Consider the following 22007-nt stretch of genomic DNA (forward strand, 5'->3'; position numbering starts at 1 on the left):
CATAATATACCTGTAATAAGGGCAGTTTTATTCATGCCATTTTACTTAATTGTTAGTAATTTGAATATTTCTAAATAACTTCTTTAGAATATAGTTTCGATCAAGAAATGATATTTTTAGAATAATCTTAAGAGATTCTCATTTAAATCAGCTGTTCTATAAATGAATAACTGAGGCCCAGTGAGGGAGATCATACAGCTAGTTTGTGGAAGAGCTGGGACCAGTATCCATGTCTTCAGACACATGAAAGAATTTCTAACTCCCAAGCCAACTCTTTCTTCTAATTTCATTTATCACAAAGACTAGTTATGAACCAGCTAGACTAATTTCAAATTACTGTAGCATTTTTATAATGACCAGTTATATTTTTATTTAATATTTTTCATGTAAAAGAAATGTTTTCCTATTTGCTTTCAAGTTTTGTGTTATTTTTATCCTATGATACAACACAGGTTTAATGAAATTGATTCATCCTGTACTGATAGGAAGACTATCTAAAATGACCAGTTTACAAATTCAGTCAGTGATGATGTCAAAACATCTTTTAAATTAATGAAAAAAAGACAATAAAGGAAGTTGTTGAATAGATTGAATGTGTCCAGGTGTAAACTTATCTGTGACCCAAATCTGTACATAAAAGCTAGTAAACATTTTGCATCATTATAATCTTTAGTAATTGCAAAATAATAGCAACTTACACTTTATATAATATTTTGATATACATGTATTAGTTTTAGATTCTCCCAGATCCATGGGGTAGTCAGTTATCAGTTATTATTATTCTAATAAGAAAATAAAACATTTTATCCCAATTTCTTCAATAGTTTGAGGTGAATAAGGGGTTTTTTTCCCTTGAAAGTGAAGGCAAATTTTACATTTACTTTGAAGTAAGGTACTTAAACTTAAGGTGAGGTATAAGAAATTGATGGTTTTTTCAGTTAGCATTTTTAAACTCAAAATTTAAAATTTAGAATGAAAAATCTGCCTGGGAATCCTTTTTAAAATGAAAAATAATCCACTTTTTATTTCACTTGGCAGTATTTTGGAATAAAATTTATTTTGTTCTTAGCATTTGAATAGTTAGCAATCTCTTTTCACTCTTCTCTTTATCCTTATCTCTTTTTTCCATGTGATGCTTTTTTCTATTTGCAATGATCAAAGTATATTTTAATTCATTTGCACTTATAGTGACGTTTCAAATTTAAAATGCTCTCTGATTTACAATGCTGCTTCACTTATGTTGATGTATTTTTCCTCATAATACAACATATCAATCCAAAATGTATCTTGTTTAGTTTGCAATCTAATCAATAAAATGTTAAATATGTATTTTGAAATGTAGCATTATTAAAATGTTTTTTAAAAAATATTTGCAGTCTTTTTTTTAAACATATCTATCTTTTCATTTACTTCAGAAAAGATAAATTTTAAGCCAGCATTTGTCTTGATTTATGAAGTATAAAAGGGTTTCTCATAGAAATGATAGACTCAGAAATCCATCTTAAGTAAACCATTCTTCTGGTAAGAAATTAAACAAGACTACCAAGTACCTGAAATTTGAAAAAGTGAGTCAAGGAAGGATTGAAAAGGGATAAAGAAGGAAAAGAAAATTATAAGTATGTATAATAGGAGGAAGCAAATCAAGATTCATAAAATATAATAAGTTTATTTTAAAAATTTAGTAATTACATTTCCAAACTATCTCTTGGTATTCAACCCCAAGAGAAAGGTTAGAATCTCTGGTTTTAGGCTTAATTTTCTCTTTTGTTAGTGTTTCAACTCTTATACAAATCATGGATTTCGAGTAAATTATTCCTTTTTTTGTAAATTAGGCTTTAGAGAAATGTAATTTTCTAAGTTTTTATTAGATTCTTCAAATTATGACCCCAATTGTTTTTAAAAGCTCCCCAATATCTTGAAAAAAGTTAAATATACCTTTCTTGTCTAACTTAGAGCACAAGAACAGCTTGTTTATATTATTTGTTGATGGAATATTCAATATATGAAATCTATGAATGAAAATTAGACAGTCTGTTTAAAAAAATAATGTTTTAATGTTTTGGCAATAATTTAAAGTCTGAAAATTTTAAGGTTAGCTGATTTCCACAAATTAGTTGGTCCTTTCTCTTAAATTTTATATGCATGGATTTGTTGTTCATCTGAAACTAGAATTTTTGAAATTTGTTTTTTCCTTACCTTCTTTTCAACAACAAGATGGTCAAACTGTGCTTACAGAAGTTTTTCACTGAAAAAGGCATCATTGAAAGCTAGGCAAATACTACATATACAGTGACAAAATCTCTATGTATGACCAAAACTTATCTTGAAAAATTATTATAGGAGTTAGTTTACTGTTTGAAAGACAACCTTGGTAATGAGTTGCTTTATTTATTTGCTTTAAAATAACCTTAAATTATATTCATTAAACATTGGAAATAAATTTTTAAAAATTTGTCAGCACTTGTAATGTATTTGGAAGAAGTAGAAATTTCATTAACAGACATTTTCTTGCCTCATTTTGAGAAGCCTGTTTTTAGGACATAATGTCTGACTTACGTTATCTTGTATTTTATGTAATCGACTTTAACAAATTTTCTGATCTTTGCCCATTTTTATATATTCAGTAGGTTTTGAATAAGTTTAATTGTTGCAATTGCAGTCAATAAAAATGCTGAAAATGTGTACTTCTCATGGAATTGAGTTCAGGGCTTGTGGCTTTTGAAATTTATTCCTTAAATATACAGTTTCATCCCTTATTATTTTTGTTATTATTTCAGTATAGACCAGTCTGTTATAGCCTTAGGATTCTTCCACACAATTAAGGGTCCAGTTTTAATCTTTAAATATTATTTTATAATGTTTATAATTTTTAATGTCATCACTTGTGTCTTTATAAAGGTTTTAAGTTTCTAGAGTAATTTAGTAGTTGTGAAGTATAAGTTTGTTACCTCTGAAGTCCAAACAGTAAGGCAGTTTTTTGTTTGGTTTTATTTCTTGCTGTAGTGAAGAATATTTTCTGTTGTGTTTTGGACATATATGTAAAACTTTGAAAAAATAATTGAAGGATATTTTTATATTATCCAGAAAATAACTTGATCTCTGATTTAGTGATTTGTGTGAATTGTCTACCTTCCCAGCCCATTCTTAAGTGATATATTCCCTATCCATTATATAAACTGGCCTTTCCTGTTTCTGGTAATAAAAGAAATAATTTTTGTTCTTAGAACATCTTGGTGAACTATAAATTCCCTTTGGTTAAAAAATTTTGACCCATAATAGAACTAGATTAGCAAATAGGTCTCAAGATTCCAATCTGAAGAAAGTGATCTAGAAATTTTATAGATTTTTATGATCAGAACTATGTTAAGCAAACTTATCTAAAGTGGCAAGCAAAGTTCAAAAATAAAATAGTAGTTAGCATATGCTTGAACTAGTTTTCTATTATTAGTTTAAAATATTAAAGATCACAGATCATTAATAGACTTTCAAGTTTATAGGCATTTGATCATTACAATGTTTGTTAGCTGAGAAGATTTTATACAGATGGAATGAGAGCTGTGCCTCATGTACAAAACAGATATAGATCTCATTTGTTTTTCTTCTGTAGGAAAGTCTTATTTCTATCCTTAACTTGACAGCTTTCAGGGTCTTTTTTTAAATATAAAGATTTTTGTCTTTTCTTTCTTATTTCATAAATATAAGGTGTATTATATGCCAGCAACTTAATTCAGATATTTAATAGTTCTTGCTTGTTTGGAGAGAATGATCTCAGAAGATATAATAATAGTCCTACATTTAGGAATTCTTTTCATTCTATGGAGCCAATTGAGAGGTCTTTCATGAATTAGGGCCACTTGTTTTTTAGTATATACCTTCAATGGTTATGGTATTAGAGCCATTAAGGATAGATTTCAAACATAATCAACTTTCAGTTTTCCATTTAACAATCATTTTCTTTATATATTCTTGATAATTTAGTTTTAAAAATTAAATTCCATGAAGTCTTACTTTATAAATAGGTTGTAAATCAGACCTTGAAAAATTGTAATGGTAAGGTAAAAACAAGACATTTATATTTAGTATGCTTTCACATATTTTAGTGACTCAGGGAGGTAAGACAACCTTCTAATTCTACCCCAGTATTATTAATTTGAATATATCTTAGAAAGGAAGATTATCCTGCCTCAGGATTTGATATAGTTCTAGGATGATATTGGAAATAGATGTAGTTTGACAGTTCCTTTTGATGTGGTGACCTGGCTGTATCTTTGTTGCAAATTTAAAATCATTAGACTTAGCTCTTGAAAACTTGATATTAAGTGACAGAATTCCAGAGTAGGCTATGGAGAGTCTCTTCTGGACATAGACTGGTTCTGCTACCAGTCCACCCGCTAAGGAGGATGAACAACACCTTCTGTTCCAATTTCATTCACTGAGATGCACAAACTGAACAGGTAAGAATTCTTATTTATGAAAGCCTAACCATCTGTCCTGGTAATTGCATTCTCAGATCTAGCAATTAAATGTCACTTAGGAGTCAGTGAAAGATTTTAATTTATTATTAGCTTAGTCAGACTTTTTAGGTCTATCTTATCTCTTCTTTACTCTTCTTTCTTCTACACTTTGCTATATTCTTTACTTATTTCTTCCTTTGCTAGTCTTGCTCTTTATGCAAACTTTGGGTACCAGAAGGGAATGTTTGTGACAATCATTTGCAGAAGTTGCAAATTCTTAAAAATTCAGCCTTTTCAAAAAACCAATTATGAAATATATTTTTGGTATAAAAATGGGACACCAGTTAAAAACAGAATAGGAATAAAAGGAGGAAAGATCTGAACTTAGAGAGGAAAGGCACAATTATGTCAGATTGAACTAATATGTGAAAAAGTGTAGGGAATAGTACATAGTCAAAGCAATACAGGTTAGGGAAGAATGGGACAGAAAAAAAGGAGTTGAAGTCATTTCAAATTCAATTCAACAGGCAGTTATTGACAGCTTACCATATAAAGTATATAAAATAGTAGTTAGCATATCCTTGAACTAGTTTTCTATTATTAGTTTAAAATATTAAAGATCACAGAGATCATTAATAGACTTTCAAGTTTGTAAGCATTTGATCATTACAATGTTTGTTAGCTGAGTGAGAAATATATACTAATGTGGGAGAAAATAAACACTCTGATATTGGAATATACTAAAAAGAGTGTGACATGCAGGGATTTCAGTAATTCCGCCTCTTTAATCTGCATTCTGTTAGACTGATGTGACCACTTTGCTACATTTAAAGCACCATACAAAACTCTAAAGTTGTGGTTTTTGTTTTCAACATTGGTATGATTCTAAACTGGTTAGCCATAGCCATATCTCCTAGTGCTTCCCCTAGGCTTCCAGTTACTTGAATTTACTTATTATATATGTACAAATTATTAGTCCTTTTCTTGCCCTTCTTCTACCACAGTTTTAGCTAGTCAACTATTTTAGTAGTTGGGGTTAAACTACTTAAATAGGGCTGAAATTCATTTTTAAAAATTGCAGCGGATTTTATCTCATTTTAGAGAGATCTATACATATAAAAAAACAGAGTATCTTGAAAGTAGGAACTACTTCACTTTTTGTCTTTGTATCTCCAGTGTCTAAGACAATGTCTGGCATATAATGATAGACCAGGCATAGTAAATCTTGTCGATTTACTAAAAGTAGTTCTCTATCAACTCTGAGTAATTGATTTATAAATTGTATAACATTAAGCCAAAGGCTAGGTCTATTTTGTAGTTAGTTGATTCTTCATCCTAAATTAGACATTCTGTTTCTTGGAGACACCAAACTTAAACCAGATTAACTTTTCAGTTTTCATTTAATTTTTTTAAGAATTCTGCAGTAATTACAAACTTCTGACTCAGGATTTTTTCCCTCTCAAATTTAGACCCAGAAAGTTTTTAGTAGACATCAGAGCAGGGAAAGATTTAAGTAGGCTGAAATATTCAAGGGAAAACTTCATAGAGAAGTTTAAGTTTACTTTTCAGTCTTGTTCCAGGCTCTAAAGCACTTAACCATCTTCAAAAGCAGTTTCTTCAACTCCTTGGGACTACTACTTGCTATTTAATTGCTATTTTTTTATCTTGATAATCTAACTTTGTCACTTGTGTTCTTTAGTGTTTAAATCCATTTGCACTACTAATATTCTAAATGTCACAATTTGGCTGAAGTTCTAGTTTCACTGACTAATAATTTAAGGAACAGTTAGCTTTGACAACTTGTACTCCTGCAAATTCCATGGGTTGATAGAGTCAGATTTGTAGTTATCTATAAACTAGTACTATAGTTTTGCAGATATTCAGGTAGTTTTAGGAAAATGTCTTTATCATACCCTCCAAATGTTCTTTTGTTCCACTGTAAATCTAATTGTTGCTTCTTATCCACTCTTATGGCTTCTTGCCTTTTCCATAAGATTAATTTGTTACTATTAACTAAGGCTTATGAAAACAAAACAGAATGGAAACTTGTTGGAAAGCATGTATAATATTTGTTAAAGATTGACTTAATTAGGCACAGCTTAATTTCATTTAAGTTATAGGAATATAGGTGAAGATATTTTCAAGGATTTCAACCTTAATCAAGTGGTGTCTGAGTTTCAAAAAAATACTTCATAGCACTTTTAGTTGAATTAAGAATAATCAGTTGCTGTTTTTTTATCCAAACCCCATATATATATAATATATATAATATATATATAATATATATATATTTAAATCTAAACATAGTCTTAAAAATCAATGCAGAAAAGTTTTCTTGTAATGACACTCCTTCACTACTCCCTTAATTAGAAATTTTCGATTAGAAAACCATTATTTGAAATTGTATAGGTCAAACACCTGACTCTTGCTTTAAAATATTCCCAAAGCATTAATGTAACATCACATAGTTGTGAAAGTGCCATTTGGACTATCCTTTCCCCTTTCTTCATCCTTTCATTTGTTTACTGGATAATGTATATGTAAGACATATATGTAATGCAATATCCTAAAATACATGAAAAATGTAAACTGATTTATATACTTCTGCCTGATTAACTCATATTTATATTGTTTATGCCACAAAATTAAATGTTAAATTTATGTCCTATTTTGTTATTGATTATTATATTAACAAGGAATGATCATAATGTAGTACAGATTTGTAATTTAAAATATACTGAGATTAGCAAAACATGGTTTCTTTAGGGCATCATTTAAAACTCAGAAATAGTTTGATTATGGTAAAATTTTGATTATAATGATATAATGAATTTTACCAGTGGCTGAAATTTACAAGAAAAATCAAGAATGAATCATATATTCTCTCTTTCCCTTCCAAAATATTTCCTAAATATTAGTTCTTGATCATGGATACTTTCATAATTCCAAAAAGATTATAATGGCAGTGATTAACATTATGTACTACTACAGGCTCAAAGTAGGAAAAGATAGGTGTGTAGGAAAGGGGATACTCTCTCTCTCTCTCCCCCTCTCTCCCTCCCTCCCTCTCTCATATGTGTGTGTCTTGAAAAGAAGGTCTTATATGCTGTATTTGATCTCAGTTGCTGGTGATTTTAAAGTTATTTAAAAATATTTCTTTGAATCTATCAGTTTACATTAGCAAAGTTAGACTGAAACAGATAAGTCCATATTTTTCTTCAAAATGTTCCATTTTCATATTTTGCCCTACTGGGCACCTTTCTGATAACTGCTTAGCTGCCTGGATCTCTTAATGTCTGGTTGATAATTCAACTGGGTTAAATTTTTTTGTAAGATTTTTCACAAATATTCTTGGAGTATTGTCAGAAAATTAGCAAGTGATTTTGCTTTTAAAATTCATTTTTATATGTCTGCCTCTAATCTCTCTGTCTCTTCTACCATAAATCTCTGGTGTTAGGAACATATAGAACTTAATACTTTTGGGAATTTTAGTTAGGATGGAATCAAGTGACAGGTTAAGTGCTTTATAAATATTATCTCATTTTATCCTCATAATTCTGAGGATTTTATAGATGAAGAAACTGAGACAAGCAGAGGTCAAATGACATGCCCAGAGTCACACTGCTAAGTATCTGAAGCTGGATTTGAACTCCTATCTTTTTGACTCCAGACCTAGTATTCTATCCACTGTACTCTGTGGTCTGTCTGCTATCAACTGTCCCAGCTGCCTTTAAAAGGTAAAAGATTGTCAAAAAATAATCTAGTTCTCTCTTTTCTAGTATTTTTGTTACTCTAGAATATATTGTTTCTTTATTTTTGTAGCATTCAGATTAAAAGGTAGTAGAAGTTCCTTCCTACAAAACTTAAATGTGATTCAATAAATAATCTAAATATTATAATCAGTGTCACACAAAATCTATGTAATTTGCATATACTTGAACTTTGTAGGAATTTATGCCAAAGTGTATTTTCTTAAGAGTAGATGGTTGGTGCAGTGGATGTAGTGCTGGGTCTGAAGTCAGAAAGACTAGCTTCCTGAGTTCAAATCTGGTCTCAGACTCTTCTTAACTAGCTGTGTGATCCTGGGCAAATTGCCCCAACTTCCTTATATATAAGCTAGCGAAGGACATTGGCAAACTGCTGCCCCAGATTCTTTGCTGAGGAAAAACCTAAATAGGGACACAATACAATATTTTCCTAAAGTTACACTCTAATGTTAGATGTATTCATTCCTTCAGGCACAGATAGATATTAGTTGACTCAAAGACATAATAAAAATTTCTGTAATTTCCTTCATAGTATCTAGTATTAATACCTTAAAACATAGATTGATAATATTGTTTTACTACTTTAAAGATGTTGAACTATAGTGTTATGCCCTGCCATTTAGGGAAATTATATTTCCTATTGTGCAAATGAAAATACTGAGGTGTAGAAAAGTTACTTGTTTACTCAGTCTAGGATCCAAGACTGAAGCACAGATGATTTTATTCTTAGCCTATGCTGTTTCCTTTAAGGAGATGATTTCTATACATGTATAAGAAGATAACCAGTTAACCCTTATTAAAGTTTAAATTTATGAATTGTTTCAGGCTTGTGGTGTGAAGTAGAAAGCACTTCATTTCCATGATACTTCAGTTCCATCATTTTGATGGAGATTAGATTTGGTTAAAGATTAAAGAATGCCCAAGGAAAAAACTTATTAATTTGGGCCTTACTAATTTCATATCTGAGACCTTAACTTACAAAAAAAATGCTAACCTGCATTGGTTTAGAATTTCTTCACTGTGACTTCTATATATTCATATGTATATCATCTATCTGTCTGTCTCTATGAAATTATACATCTGGATGAAAAGAACTTAGCATTAATTCATTCAAACTGTAGCTCATCTTTTAGAATGTTTGTGAAGCAAAGATTTAACAAATTAAAAGTATAAATAGGATGATGTCTTGCTTAAATAGAAAAATGAACTGTTGGGCATTTTACAGTAACTGCCATTTAAATAGCGGTTTAAGGGTTTTACAACAATCATTAAAAAAGGATACACATTATATCATTTGATTATATTGCTAGAGACAGCTGATGCTAGTTAGCTGCATAAGTACTGGGACTGGAATTATTAGGAAGATCCAAATTCAAATTTGGCCTTATATATTGATTGTGTGATCCTGAATAAATCGATGAATCCATTTCCCTTAGCTTCCTTATAATGTAAAATTGCATAATAAGAGCACCTTTCCCCCCAGGGGTATTAGGATCAATAATTATTTTTGTTATTATTCACATTATCATTATTACTATTGTTATTATTGTTGTTGTTGTTGGTGGTGGTTAGTTCTACTGGTGGTATTATCCTCAGTTTAATAATGAGGAAATTGATCTCACAGAAGTTGTGACTTACCATGATCTACACAAACAGTGAGTTTCAGGAGGGATTTGACAGGTCTTTTCTGACTCTAAGTCTAGCAGATACCATGTATCTTCTCATCAAGAAAAGATGAATCAGTTTAGGGGTAATTTTATCAGTATGAAACTTAAAAAGAGGGACTAGATTATGGTTATAATTTAAAGAAATTCATAATAAAATCAAAGAGTAACATTCTAATTGTAATATTTAGCCCTTGGGGCACTGTGTCTTATAGACCTAGGGTGGTTTCTTCTATAGCCTCTGGAATATTTTAATTCCTGGGAGGTGAACATTAACTGAAAGACTCATAGTCTCACTTCCAAGCCAAGATAAAACCAGTAATGAAATTATTTAGTTAGTTTGGCCTGAAGGTTGAATAGGAGGATTGCTTGATGGGCATTGGGGGTTGGGATTGAGTTCCTAAAATTACTTAAGTCATTGGCCTCTCCTCTTACCTCAGACATTTTGAATCCAAAGTTCCTTCTGAGAAGTTGGCCTTAGAATTGAACTCAGACAGTAGAGTGGAACAAAAAGTCTGCGCTGTGTTTCTCAGTCTTCAGGCTATTTTTAAAAGTTCAGATTGGTTTTTAGTGCCATGTCTGTACAGGAAGCCCTAGCTCAGGGCACAGATGTCTACATTCAATCACAGAATTATAATGAAACTTGATATCGAAGTTATGATACGATCCAAATTCATCCCCATAATTAAAATGGAGCTTCACATAGACACAATTGCTTTGGACTCACAACAGTTCTCTGTAATTTCAGTGTTAAAAGAGAAAATTGAGATCTCAACCCAGGGAAGTTTCCAATCTCATGGTTTGATACTTTTTAAACTACCCCCCCAAGTAAACTGAACTGAATTATTTTAATGTCCTAATAGCATCATATATGGAAAGCTACCAAGTATAGCTTCAGTTGATCAGATTATGAAATCATTTAAATATTTTAGGCAGATGTAAATGTGCTTCAAAGGTATTCAAAAGACTTTTTAGTTACAGAGTACATTAGTTTGGTATGTCACCTAATCCATTTTCAAATTAAATTGAGGAAAGTGATTTGTAATAGTAAGAGTTTACATTTATAGTCTTCTCTTTGACTTATTATATGATTTTCAGCCATCTGTGAAATAAATCAACTGTAATTATGCATATTGTGCAGATGAAAATACTGAGGTGCAGAAAGAAGAGTTACTTGTTTAGTCAGTCTAGGATCCAAGACTGAAACACAGATGATTTTATTCTTAGCCCATGCTGTTTCCCTCTTTCAGCCTGTCTCAAAGTAGGGCTTTAGGACATAGAGGTAAGTATTTAATATATAAGTTTAACTTTTAAATATTTAAGATATTTAAAAAAAACCATTTGCCTCTCTAAGATGCTTTGGTAATAATGACAATAGAGAAGTGATTTTAATGATAAGACTATAATATCAATAGATCTGTTGCCTCTTCAGTTACAAACTATGACAAAATATTTAATACTTTAATGGTAACAAAATACATATAAATGTCAGATATCCTGGATGAACTTAGTTTAATTAGTGGAACAGAGGAACTGTGCTTATTTGCTCGTCAGGTTTTTGAATTCTGCCAGTTAGATGAAAGGTGGCTGCCCCATAGAGGCCAACCACATGCCACCATCAATACCTATACTAATGGAATAGTAGACCACAGTACCAGAGGCAGGTTCATGAACCAATATCACTTTGAAGTTCTTAGGTTATCCATTTGGTGTCTGCTCACAACTGAAAGGTGATTTTCAGGTCTAGATGAATGTGAACTTCTTGATCCATACTGGTAGTCAGAGCCCAGGTATATTGGCTGATTTTGGATGAACTTGTTTATCTAAGCAAGAACTGTCTGCTTCAAGATTTATGCATTCTTTGGATCTGTCGTGATGTTGTTCTATCCTCAGAAACTCTGTAAGAAGAAGCCAAGCCTGGAGCCTGTTTTTGAGTACCATACCTGTAACGTATGCCCACTTAAACCCAAACCCCTGCCAGAATGTAGCACCTGTTGAACAAGGGGGGGAAAAATCTAATCCCCATACTTTTTACTTTAATGTTTCATGGTCTTTATGGCCCTAGTTGTAAAATAAATCAAGGTGTACATTTTCTACTAGTACTCTTGGCATATGGTCAAATAAATAACTATAAGTCTGCTTTATATTATTATTAGGAAAGAAAAATTATGAACATCTGGAATGAATTTTAGGAAAAGAGTACCCTTTTGGGGTTAGTAATGCGCTCGGAAGTAAATTCTAGGAATAAACTCTGTGCTCTATATTTTGTTTTATATGCATGTTTTGTTTTAGTGCTTTGCATTTAATAAACAATGAATGGTTTTTTCTACCCTTCCAGTTTGGATACTACTCATTCCATTCTCCCAAGATTTGAAGAGGAAATAATTGATTTTTTTTCTTTACGTAATTTTATCCCTTAATGATTTGCCTATTTGTTTACAATAGTAGGCGTGGAGACCTCCTAAAAGCGTGACTAAAACAATAAAAGAGATGTAAAAGGCTGATGAAAATAGAAAAAAGAATGCTTAATTGCTCAGATTTATCCTTATCAAGTCTTTAGCAGTTGAGCAGTTGGACCAAAGAGCTTATCCTATTTTGATTACCTTTCTCTCCATTTTCTACTTTCCAGTTTATATTTTATATTGCAAAATATTTATTTTAAAAGTAGTAAAAGTGATATTAAATCTTTTGACTTGGTTTTAAAACTTTTTTATGAAACATTGTTTTGTAATGTTTGATTAAAAAAATGCTTTGACAGCCAACTGCTAATATATATGGGGCATTTATAGACTTTACATGGGGTTTGTATAAATGTTTTTAAGGTAATTAGATTTGTTTTAAATTCAAGGAAGAGAGTGTTAGTAGCTGAGAATTATTTTTAAATGAAACCAAACTTAGCATATATGACACCTTAATAACAAAATTAATTTATTTTTTACAGTTGGTCTTTGAATCATTTAGTAATGTTTTCTTTAAAAAAATCCTTAAAATTTAGTACCCTATTGCAGAGAACTTTTAGAATTTTGTGCACTTACCTCTAACAAAGAATTTTAGCTTTAAGTGTTTGTACACTTACTTTTCTCACATGATGCTTTCACTAACAATTACTAATACTGCTTTTAAAAAATGAACATTTTGTGATAACCCTCTTGTGGTCCAGCATGTACTAATATAAAGCTAAGGCGGTGTGGTATTATGTTCTTTCTACTTTGGATACAAATTGCTATTTTAATTGTTCTGTCTTCTTCTAGGCTTTATCATGAATGTTACTCAATAGGCATTATATTATTTAGCTTGACCCCAGTTTTTACTGAAAGGGCATTAATTAGGGGAAGCAAAGAAAAATCTTACAGCCTTTGTCAAATCTTGAGAAAGCTTGTCTCAGGAAATCAGAACAATTATTCTTAGCAGCCAGGTTGATAGAACTCTTCTTTCTATGTGCTTAGCATATTCAAAAATGTGCTCTTTCCTTAAATTTATAAAGTAATCTTGATATGATGTTATTTGCCTAAAGAATATATAAATAGTACCTGCCAGGTCACAAAGTGTCTTTTTGTCTTTCAACCTTGAGTACTGTTTTTCTGAAGTTGTTAGCTAATTACTACTTAGTTTTAGATTCATGCCTTTTCAAATTATAATCTAATGTTTTGGTGCTTGATTAATTAACTCAGCTTTGCAGGTAAAAGTCAACATTTTACTAGTCTAGTAATTCAGCAAAACAAACATTCAGTAATATACCTTTATGAAGCATCTAATAATGTATGTAGTCCATTGACCTAGGTGCTTTGGGAAAGGTCAAGATAAACCATTTCTTATTTCCTAAGAGAGTATAATGTAGGGTAGAAGAGATACTACTCAAATATTTTTAGTAGCTAACAAGAGAGCTGAAGTATGCTGAAGCTGAAGTTTAAAAAAATGGACCTGTGGCCCTCCTAAGAAAGAAGGGGACAAGGGAAAGGAGCAAGCATTTATTAAGCCCTTCTTATCTGATGGGTCCTGTGCTGAGCGCTTGACAGTTCTTATTTGTGAATGATTCCTATTTTACAATTGGGGTAACTGAGGCTGACAGGAGTTGCCTGAGCCTGGATTTCAAGTCAGATCTTCTTGACTTCGGGCCCAACTCTTTCTCCACTGATGTTTCTAGTAGCCTCCAAAGGAAAAGGAATAATTTCTGATAGGGCAAAATTAGAAAAGGTTTCATTGTTAACATTGCTGATTCCTTCAGCTGGGATGTACCTTTTCCTCATTTCTGCCTCTCAGAAACTTCATCTCCTTAAAAGTTCAATTTATACGTATTATTTATACATATTTGGCAGACTTTAACCCTCTCCTCAAATTACCTTTTATATACTTTTTATTGGGTACATATTATTTATTTTCCCTATTCTCCATAGACTATCAGCTTACTAAATTCAGGAATTCTTTTATTTGTGTCTTTAAATTCCAGGTCCTAGGATAGTGTCTTGCACAGAGTAGGCATTTAATAAATGTTTATTGAATTGAATTACTAAGCCTTATCAAGTTGTTATTTTGAGTATATAGCCTTCAGCAAATCTGAGTATATTATTTTTCTCAAGGTTTTTTTTTTATTAATGAAAAAGATTAAAGAATTTTTATAAAACTACTTTCAAAACTACTTAAGTGAATTCATTCATTTGCATTTTAAAAATTATTTTCAAATGTTTGATGGGTTGTCCTTGTATTCACATTTGTACTTTTTTTCTTCATTTTTGTAGGTTCTGCCGGAGACTCACATTTGGCCTCAATGTGAAATTAAGGTAGAAAAACACATCTACATGTGTTGCTATTAGGATAAGTATATTCACTGGTCATGCCTGAAGAGGGAAGTTCAGTTCTAGACAGCTGACTGCTAGCAAATATAAATGATTATCCTAGAAGTCAAGCCTCTCTCCTGTTTACTGGAGTGAAAATCCCCTCCAGATACCAACGGAATATCAACTACAGAAAATGCTTCACGTTTTAAGGATGCCAGCCACCTAGATTCATGCACCCTCTCTGTACAGTTGTTGTGGATGGTTTGCCATCTGAAAGCTCCTCAAGCTCTTATCCAGGCCCTGTATCTGTTTCTGAAATGTCTCTGCTTCATGCTTTGGGTCCAGTGCAGACCTGGCTGGGACAAGAGCTAGAGAAGTGTGGCATTGATGCCATGATTTATACTCGGTATGTCCTCAGTCTTCTGCTGCATGATAGCTATGACTACGATCTACAGGAACAGGTATTTACACATTTTAGATGTTTCATGCAAGTAAATTGTTATTGTCTCTACATATGTCTTTATTGTTGGGATGGATGATGGTCGAAAGGGTTCTCAACTTAAAAGCTGTGCCACCTGGGGTTTTACTTCCCTGGACTTCAGCTCTCTCATCTGGAAAATTGGGGGGAGGGGGAGGGGAAACCTGGCACTGGCTAAGGTCCTTTTTCAGCCTGAATCTGTAATGTTGATCTTACAAATTTCTTGTTCTGAAGTACTTCCTAGGATTTAGGAAAACTATATTCTTACATTCGATTACAGAATATCCTTGATATATTGTATTAATATTCTTAAGTTACATTCTTAAGTAACATAAGTTGCTTAGTGTTAAGTAATACTGGCTTACTAAAATAATGCTCATTGATTGAAATAGTTTTTGTGGAAAGATCCAGCTAAAGTACTTCTAAATTATTTTGTATTATGAATCAGTAAACTCTCAAGTTTGGTCAAGCAGTGTTCTTTCCCAAACACAGCACTTTCTTTCCTGTCTTTTTTTTTTTTTTTTTTTTTTTTTTTTTTTAGGTTTTTGCAAGGCAATGGGGTTAAGTGGCTTGCCCAAGGCCACACACAGCTAGGTAATTATTAAGTGTCTGAGGCCGGATTTCAACTCAGGTACTCCTGACTCCAAGGCCGGTGCTCTATCCACTGTGCCACCTAGCCGCCCCTGGATCCCCATCTTTTTTGTCCACCCCATTCCAACCTTAAATAACTCACTATATAAAATGATTACTCATATATAAAAATAGGTTCTCCCACCTGGGGTTAATTGATGTACTGAGCTTAAAATAAAAAAAAAAAAATTGCCAATTCTAAGTACCGGAACAAAATTTCAGCTATTTTCCCTACCGCAAAAGCAGACACATTGGAAGTGAAAGATACAATTGCTTCTTAGCCAGAAGTGAAACAAAGTTTAATAGTGAGCTAATGTTCTATGAATTAGTGCTACAGAAGAATTTAAAATAATATCATATATTTTTATAGAACCTTAAGAAGGGTTTGGGAAGACTTAAGGGACTTTGGGAGTTTTATCTATGACTTATGTTTTTCTTTGACAGTAGCGCTAGCCTTACCCCCACTAAAAGCAGTTTAAAGCACTAAGACCACTAATGTGGATCCAGAGAACAGAACCATAAACAATGAAGATGATAGGGGAGCGGGATTTGATTTAATAGAAGGAAAGTATTGTCTCTATTTTATTTTGCCTTTAATTTACAAACAATTACTGAGGTTGAAAGAATTAACTAGTAGCATTACCCAAGATGGAATTTACTACTGTCTGAGGTGGTAAGTTTTTCTTTACTGGATAAATTTAAATAGAAAGTCCAGATGACTATCTGTCAAGGATATCTTAGGAGATTTTCAGATAGTGGATGGAAGGTAAAATTTTAGGTAATCTCTAAAGTCCCTTCTAAATCTAAGATTGTGGAGTCTTTATTTTTTTTTTTTATATCTGTCCTTCAGAGTGTTAATACACTCTTGATGTTTCATTTCTGACAAGGCATTAGCTTTTTCTCCACTTAGGGAAACCATCTATCTAGTCCAGAGATTGTATGGACCTGGGATTCATAGACTTACAACGAGTTTATGAACTTGACTGAGAAAAAAAATTATTTTCCCTAACTTCTAAATGAAATGTTAGTGGATTCTGCAATTATATCAGATTATTTTGAGAAGGGCTTCTTTATAGATTTCACTTAACCTGTCAATGGTGGGGGATTGGGTCCATGATTCAAAAAAGGTTAAACCCTGATCTAGTTTAATTTCCTCAATTTACGAGTGACAAAGCTTAGGTCTGGAGACTTTAGGTAATTTGTCTATAGTCACATAAATAATAATAAATACAAGAGTCTCTATTTTATCTGTCTACTTTTGTTGATGGATGCTTTGTCTGAAGGTGAGATTTTTGGAAGCAGAGGTAAAATACTTGCTAGATATATGGAGGTGTGGTTCCAGTACCAAAAATATGTGTCTCCAGTATTAAATTTTCTTATTATTAAGAAGACTATTTCTAATAGAATCATTTTACTGGAACTTTTTCCTTTTTGGTAGTATTGGATAGTATTCTAAAGCTGTAAAAGGAAATTTTATTAGCTCAAAAAGAAACAAAATTTAGAACTAATAAATTAATTATACTTCCATTATAAATATCCTTTGATTAAAATTTTTAAAAGATTGTGATTTGTCACTGTTTCCATGACAGCTTAAAATATTGAATGAATTTATTTGTTGGCTATGTTTTCTTTTGCTTTTGAATACATTTATTTTATATATACATTCCATATTCATGTTTTTTTACTTATTTTGTATTATATAACCATATTCTTGTCTGATTTTCCCATGTTAGCCTTTGATTTTTTTGTTTTTGACTTAAGTCATGCATTTTTACACTACTTAAATCTTTTCTCATAGAACATGAACACTTGTAGTTAATTATATCTTTAACTAGTATTATATCAAATGCTAGCATTTCTTAGTCTTTTTAAGTTTACAGGTATGAAATTAAAACAAACCAAGGTGAGAATTAATTTAACCTAGGTCATCCATATACTTATTTATACCTATCTTGCTTTGTGTTTGTAGTTATAATTTTGACACATGTATAAATATGAAAGGAAGGAGATGTGTCCTCTCTTTTCTCTGTATGATGAATATCAACTATAACTTCTTAGACAAAAACTGCTGAGTGGTGAGGAAGTCCAAGAGTATTTTATTAATAGTTTCTAACAAAGTATCTTGCAGTGTAGTTGTTACTTAAATTTATTAGTTAGTTAATCTAGCATTCAGCTTTCACATATTCCAAGGGAAACAAAACACAATAAAAACATCGCTTTGATATTAAATGATGCTTTTTAGGGTGGTTATATTTTTAATGCTGACATTTTGTTTTAAATTTTACCTACCAATTTAGGAAAGTTAGGGCCTCAGTTATTACTAGTAGGATTTCTTTTCTAATGTTTAGAATTATTTATTTTATTTGTTAAATTTTATTTTAAAAGAATATGTAATTAGAAGAATTATGATTTCATGAGAGGTTTTGAATAGAGTTTAAATTTTTTTCTCTTTATTTTCCTATCAACTATTTCTTCTATTGTAGTGCTGCTGAGATACATAAGGAAATTGATTTACTGATTTATATTTTACAGAATTTTCTTTTGAAAACATCATTGACAAAAATCAAAAAACTCTGAGAGGGCTTTGGTAAAATATTCTGAGTTTTTCTGGCATTTTGCAATAGTAGAATTTTCTCTATCATATTATACATTGATGGTTTAAAGTAGATAAATATGAACCTTACTATGGGTGCTTAGAAAATGTAATAAAGTAGATAAGGAGTGGTTTTTAGCTTATTTAGCAAACTGTAGAATCTTTTTCAAGATGGAAATCATATTACTTTATTACATAAAGTTATATGACCAAAGGTAATTTTTATTAATATTCCATATTACAGTGATTTCATTGTTTAGACCAGTTTGCCTCTGACAGAATATAGTTTCTCTCATTATAAGTTCTACAAGTAAGCAAAATTTCTCATAAATTATATTTTAAAATTGCAAATTGCAAAATCATTCTTCTCTTCTGTTTGTCAAAGGCTAAGACTTCATGGATGTGACATGTGAAATTAGACCCACAGTGTTGCTCTGGTCAGAAAGGCTAACCTGAACAACATTACGAAGGGTAGGAAATCTAAGCAGAAAACATCAGCAGTTAGTATTAGCATATTAGATCTCTATCTTTAGGGTTCAACATCTCATTCTCTTTCCTCACTTGTCATTTAAAATCATCAGTGCATTTTGGATTAGGTTTAGGGTCTTCTACAGAACACTTCTTAAAACTACAGCCTCATAAAACATCTCTATACAGGAAAACCCTACATAACATTTTTACCCATAAAAGTAGCATCACAATATTGCTGTTTAGTGTATTGTAACAAAACTTAATCTGTAGTTGGGACAATAGAAAACCTTTTTTTTTTTTTTTTTTAATAGCAGCTAGCTATTAGTTCAGTCAGTCAGAAAATGGCTGCTCAACGTTATTTGGAGTATGCTTATGATAGGCAAAGATGAAAACAGCAAAGAAGTTGGGGAAATTGTGGGATTGTGAAGAGTTGAGAGACTCAGCAGAATAACCACTTAAACTCATCTTCCCATCCTTCACCCAAGAAAGATGAAAGACCTGTGTAGGAATAGCTCCTATTACCTGAGTCTCACCAAACAGGTAAAGAATTGCTAGGATTTTGGAGATGGGAAATGAACACCTTAGGGAGGGAGTATTGAGGGGTAAAAGAATCAGTATTATAAAGATAGTGCAGTTTTTACTCTTTGTACCTAATTTAATTGTTTTCTAGTCTGAATTTGAGCCCTTAGGGAATATACATACATACATATCTGCTTTTTTATAAAATTGTGGCAATGGAACTAACTTCTCCATATTACTGTTTTGGGGAACATTATTTGGAGTAGATTTATGGTTTATTTCCATTTTTACTACCCCCAAAGCATCTGCAATTTCATTCTTTCAGATGACTTATGAAAATTCTAATTAAGATCAATTCTATCATTTACTTTTATATCTAAAGAATTGCCATTGAACGGCTAGGTGGCACAGTGGAAAGAGCACTGACCCTGGAGTCAGGAGTACCTGAGTTCAAATCCAGCCTCAGACACTTAATAATTACCTAGCTGTATGGCAGTAGGCAAGCCACTTAACCCCATTACCTTGCCAAAAAAAAACTAAAAAAAGAATTACTGTTAAAAGAAAGAAATACCTTTTTATCCCTGGGTCCTAGTTCCTATCTTTAAATCAGTTTCCTAACAAGAAAATAAAGATGTTATAAGTTAGTCTTCAGTTAAAAAAAAAAACCACCAGTGTTTTCAAACCAGAGTCGCAGAACTCCAAACAGCTGTTTGAAAGGGAAACTAACCTAGTTCACCTCTTAGAATTTTACCTTCCACTACCTTTTCCCCTAACCTTTACCTAATGAAGATGTGTATGAACAGCAAAGTAAAGAAAACAAGGAAAGCAAAATATATATGATCACAGTAATGTCAATTAAAAAAAAATAACAGTGAAAAGTAAACTAGAGAAAATGAAAATCTGAACTCGCGATTCAATGCAGCAATTAAATTTGATTCTAGAAGACAGATATTAAAACACGTCTCTACTTATATTGGAGTGCTGAGGAAGATGTCAGGAAAGGACCAGGTATATGTATTTTGTGTGTGTGTGTGTGTGTGTGTGTGTGTAAAAGAAATTAATAAAACTTAAGAATTATAGACTTGTTTGTGGAAAGTAAACTTGAGCTGGTGATGTTAAAGGTAGTAGTTGAATTCTTAATAGGTGAGGGGAATGGGTTGTGAAATAGAGGAACAAAATTTGAGAACCAGTGATCTGAGACTAAAGTTTCCTCTCTTGCAGAAACTGGCCTTTTCCCAGCAACTGTATCTGATCCCAGTCTCCTAGTATTCCTTTCCTTTCAGTCAGTCTTAATATATATTTATTGCTGCTTTCCAGAATAGTAGGCTCTTTCTGTCATCAAAAAAGCCCTATTCTACTACTGTTCCATTTTAGCACAAGCACTTTCCAACAAAGGTGGAAAAAGGCAACTAATTGACCGCACATGATTTTTAATACAAATAAATTCTCTTAAAATAAAGCTCTCAAAATTGTGAGTGACTGATTTCTGGTGGCTATCATCCCTTAAAATATTAATTTGAAGAGAACACAGAATACAAAAAAGGAAGAGAAACTGTTTTTGAAGTTTATTAAATTATTGAGAGTATATATATATATATATATATAATATATATATATATAGTGTGTGAATGTGAATAAAAGATACCTTAAAATTTTAAAGAGCTAAATCTAGAACAAATAAATGAAATACTTTTTGTAGTCAATAGTAAATTTACAGTTTGCCATCCTGAGAAGTTACATATTTCATTTTCTTAGTGGAATCTATAATATCATTGATGGAGGTATCCTTCAACAATGAATAGCATAATTTATCCACATATTTTCAACATAATATTCATTTATGTCCTCCAGGAAATCCATAACATGTTTTATACCTTAATGTTATCTAAATATCATTATAGTATGAGAGTTGTCTATCTCTTATTCTTTACTCATATAATCAGTCCACTTCCTTTTCCTTTTACCTCTTCTAAATCTTGTCTTTTTTTCTTTTTCTTTTAAATTAAAATTTCTTTAAAATCTGCCAATGCCAAATCATGGTCACTATGTGTAGAGTTTTGGGGAAAGAGGTAGGTTATGAAAGGTAAGTTCAAAAGATTTATATTTGGCTCAAGAGGCTGACTAGTTGGGACAATGGAATGTTGGACCTGGAGTCAGGAAGACAAGAGTTCATATCCGGCCTCAGACACTAGCTGTATGACCTTAGTTGTTTAATCCTGTTTGCCTTATTTCTTCATTTGTAAAATGAACTGCAGAAGAAAATGGCAAACTACTTCATTATTTTTGCCAAGAAAGCCCTAAATGGGATCATGAGGAATCAGGCATAACTGAAATAATTGAACAACAGAGGATGATAAGGAGCCAGTGAAGCTAATTGAGTTGGGGGGAAGTACATTAGAAAGATCATTTTGACAGCTGATTGGAGAAGAGATTGGAGTAAGAGAGACTTGAGGGGAAGCATAGGATTATTCAGAAGATTGTGGAGGACTTGAAAGCTAGGCAAAGGTGTTTTGAGATTGATTAGATACACTACTGAAGCAGAGTGGTATGAAGAGATCTGTGTGCCTAAGGAAGAATAGTCCGTCTAGTAATGATGTAAAAAGTGAACTTCATGTCTGTTCTTTTGCATAGGAATTTAGTGATTAATATTATTTAT

General features: G+C 31.7%; 1 protein-coding gene across 4 annotated transcripts in view; it reads left to right on the top strand.

Annotated features, from left to right (window-relative positions):
- Nucleotides 1–22007, top strand: part of KIAA0232 (KIAA0232 ortholog) — a 94103-nt gene that overhangs the window by 18393 nt on the left and 53703 nt on the right. For 2 of the 4 annotated variants that reach the window (XM_074229823.1, XM_074229826.1), the window contains exon 1: nucleotides 1248–15121. In XM_074229823.1, coding sequence (XP_074085924.1) covers nucleotides 14891–15121 — 231 coding nt within the window. In that variant the 5' untranslated portion in view covers nucleotides 1248–14890. Of the gene's footprint in view, nucleotides 1–1247; nucleotides 15122–22007 lie in introns of those variants that run through there. The other 2 variants (XM_074229824.1, XM_074229825.1) reach the window with 2 other exon arrangements.

The sequence above is a fragment of the Macrotis lagotis genome, chromosome 3, assembly GCF_037893015.1.
Source record: "Macrotis lagotis isolate mMagLag1 chromosome 3, bilby.v1.9.chrom.fasta, whole genome shotgun sequence".
NCBI lineage: Eukaryota > Metazoa > Chordata > Mammalia > Peramelemorphia > Peramelidae > Macrotis > Macrotis lagotis.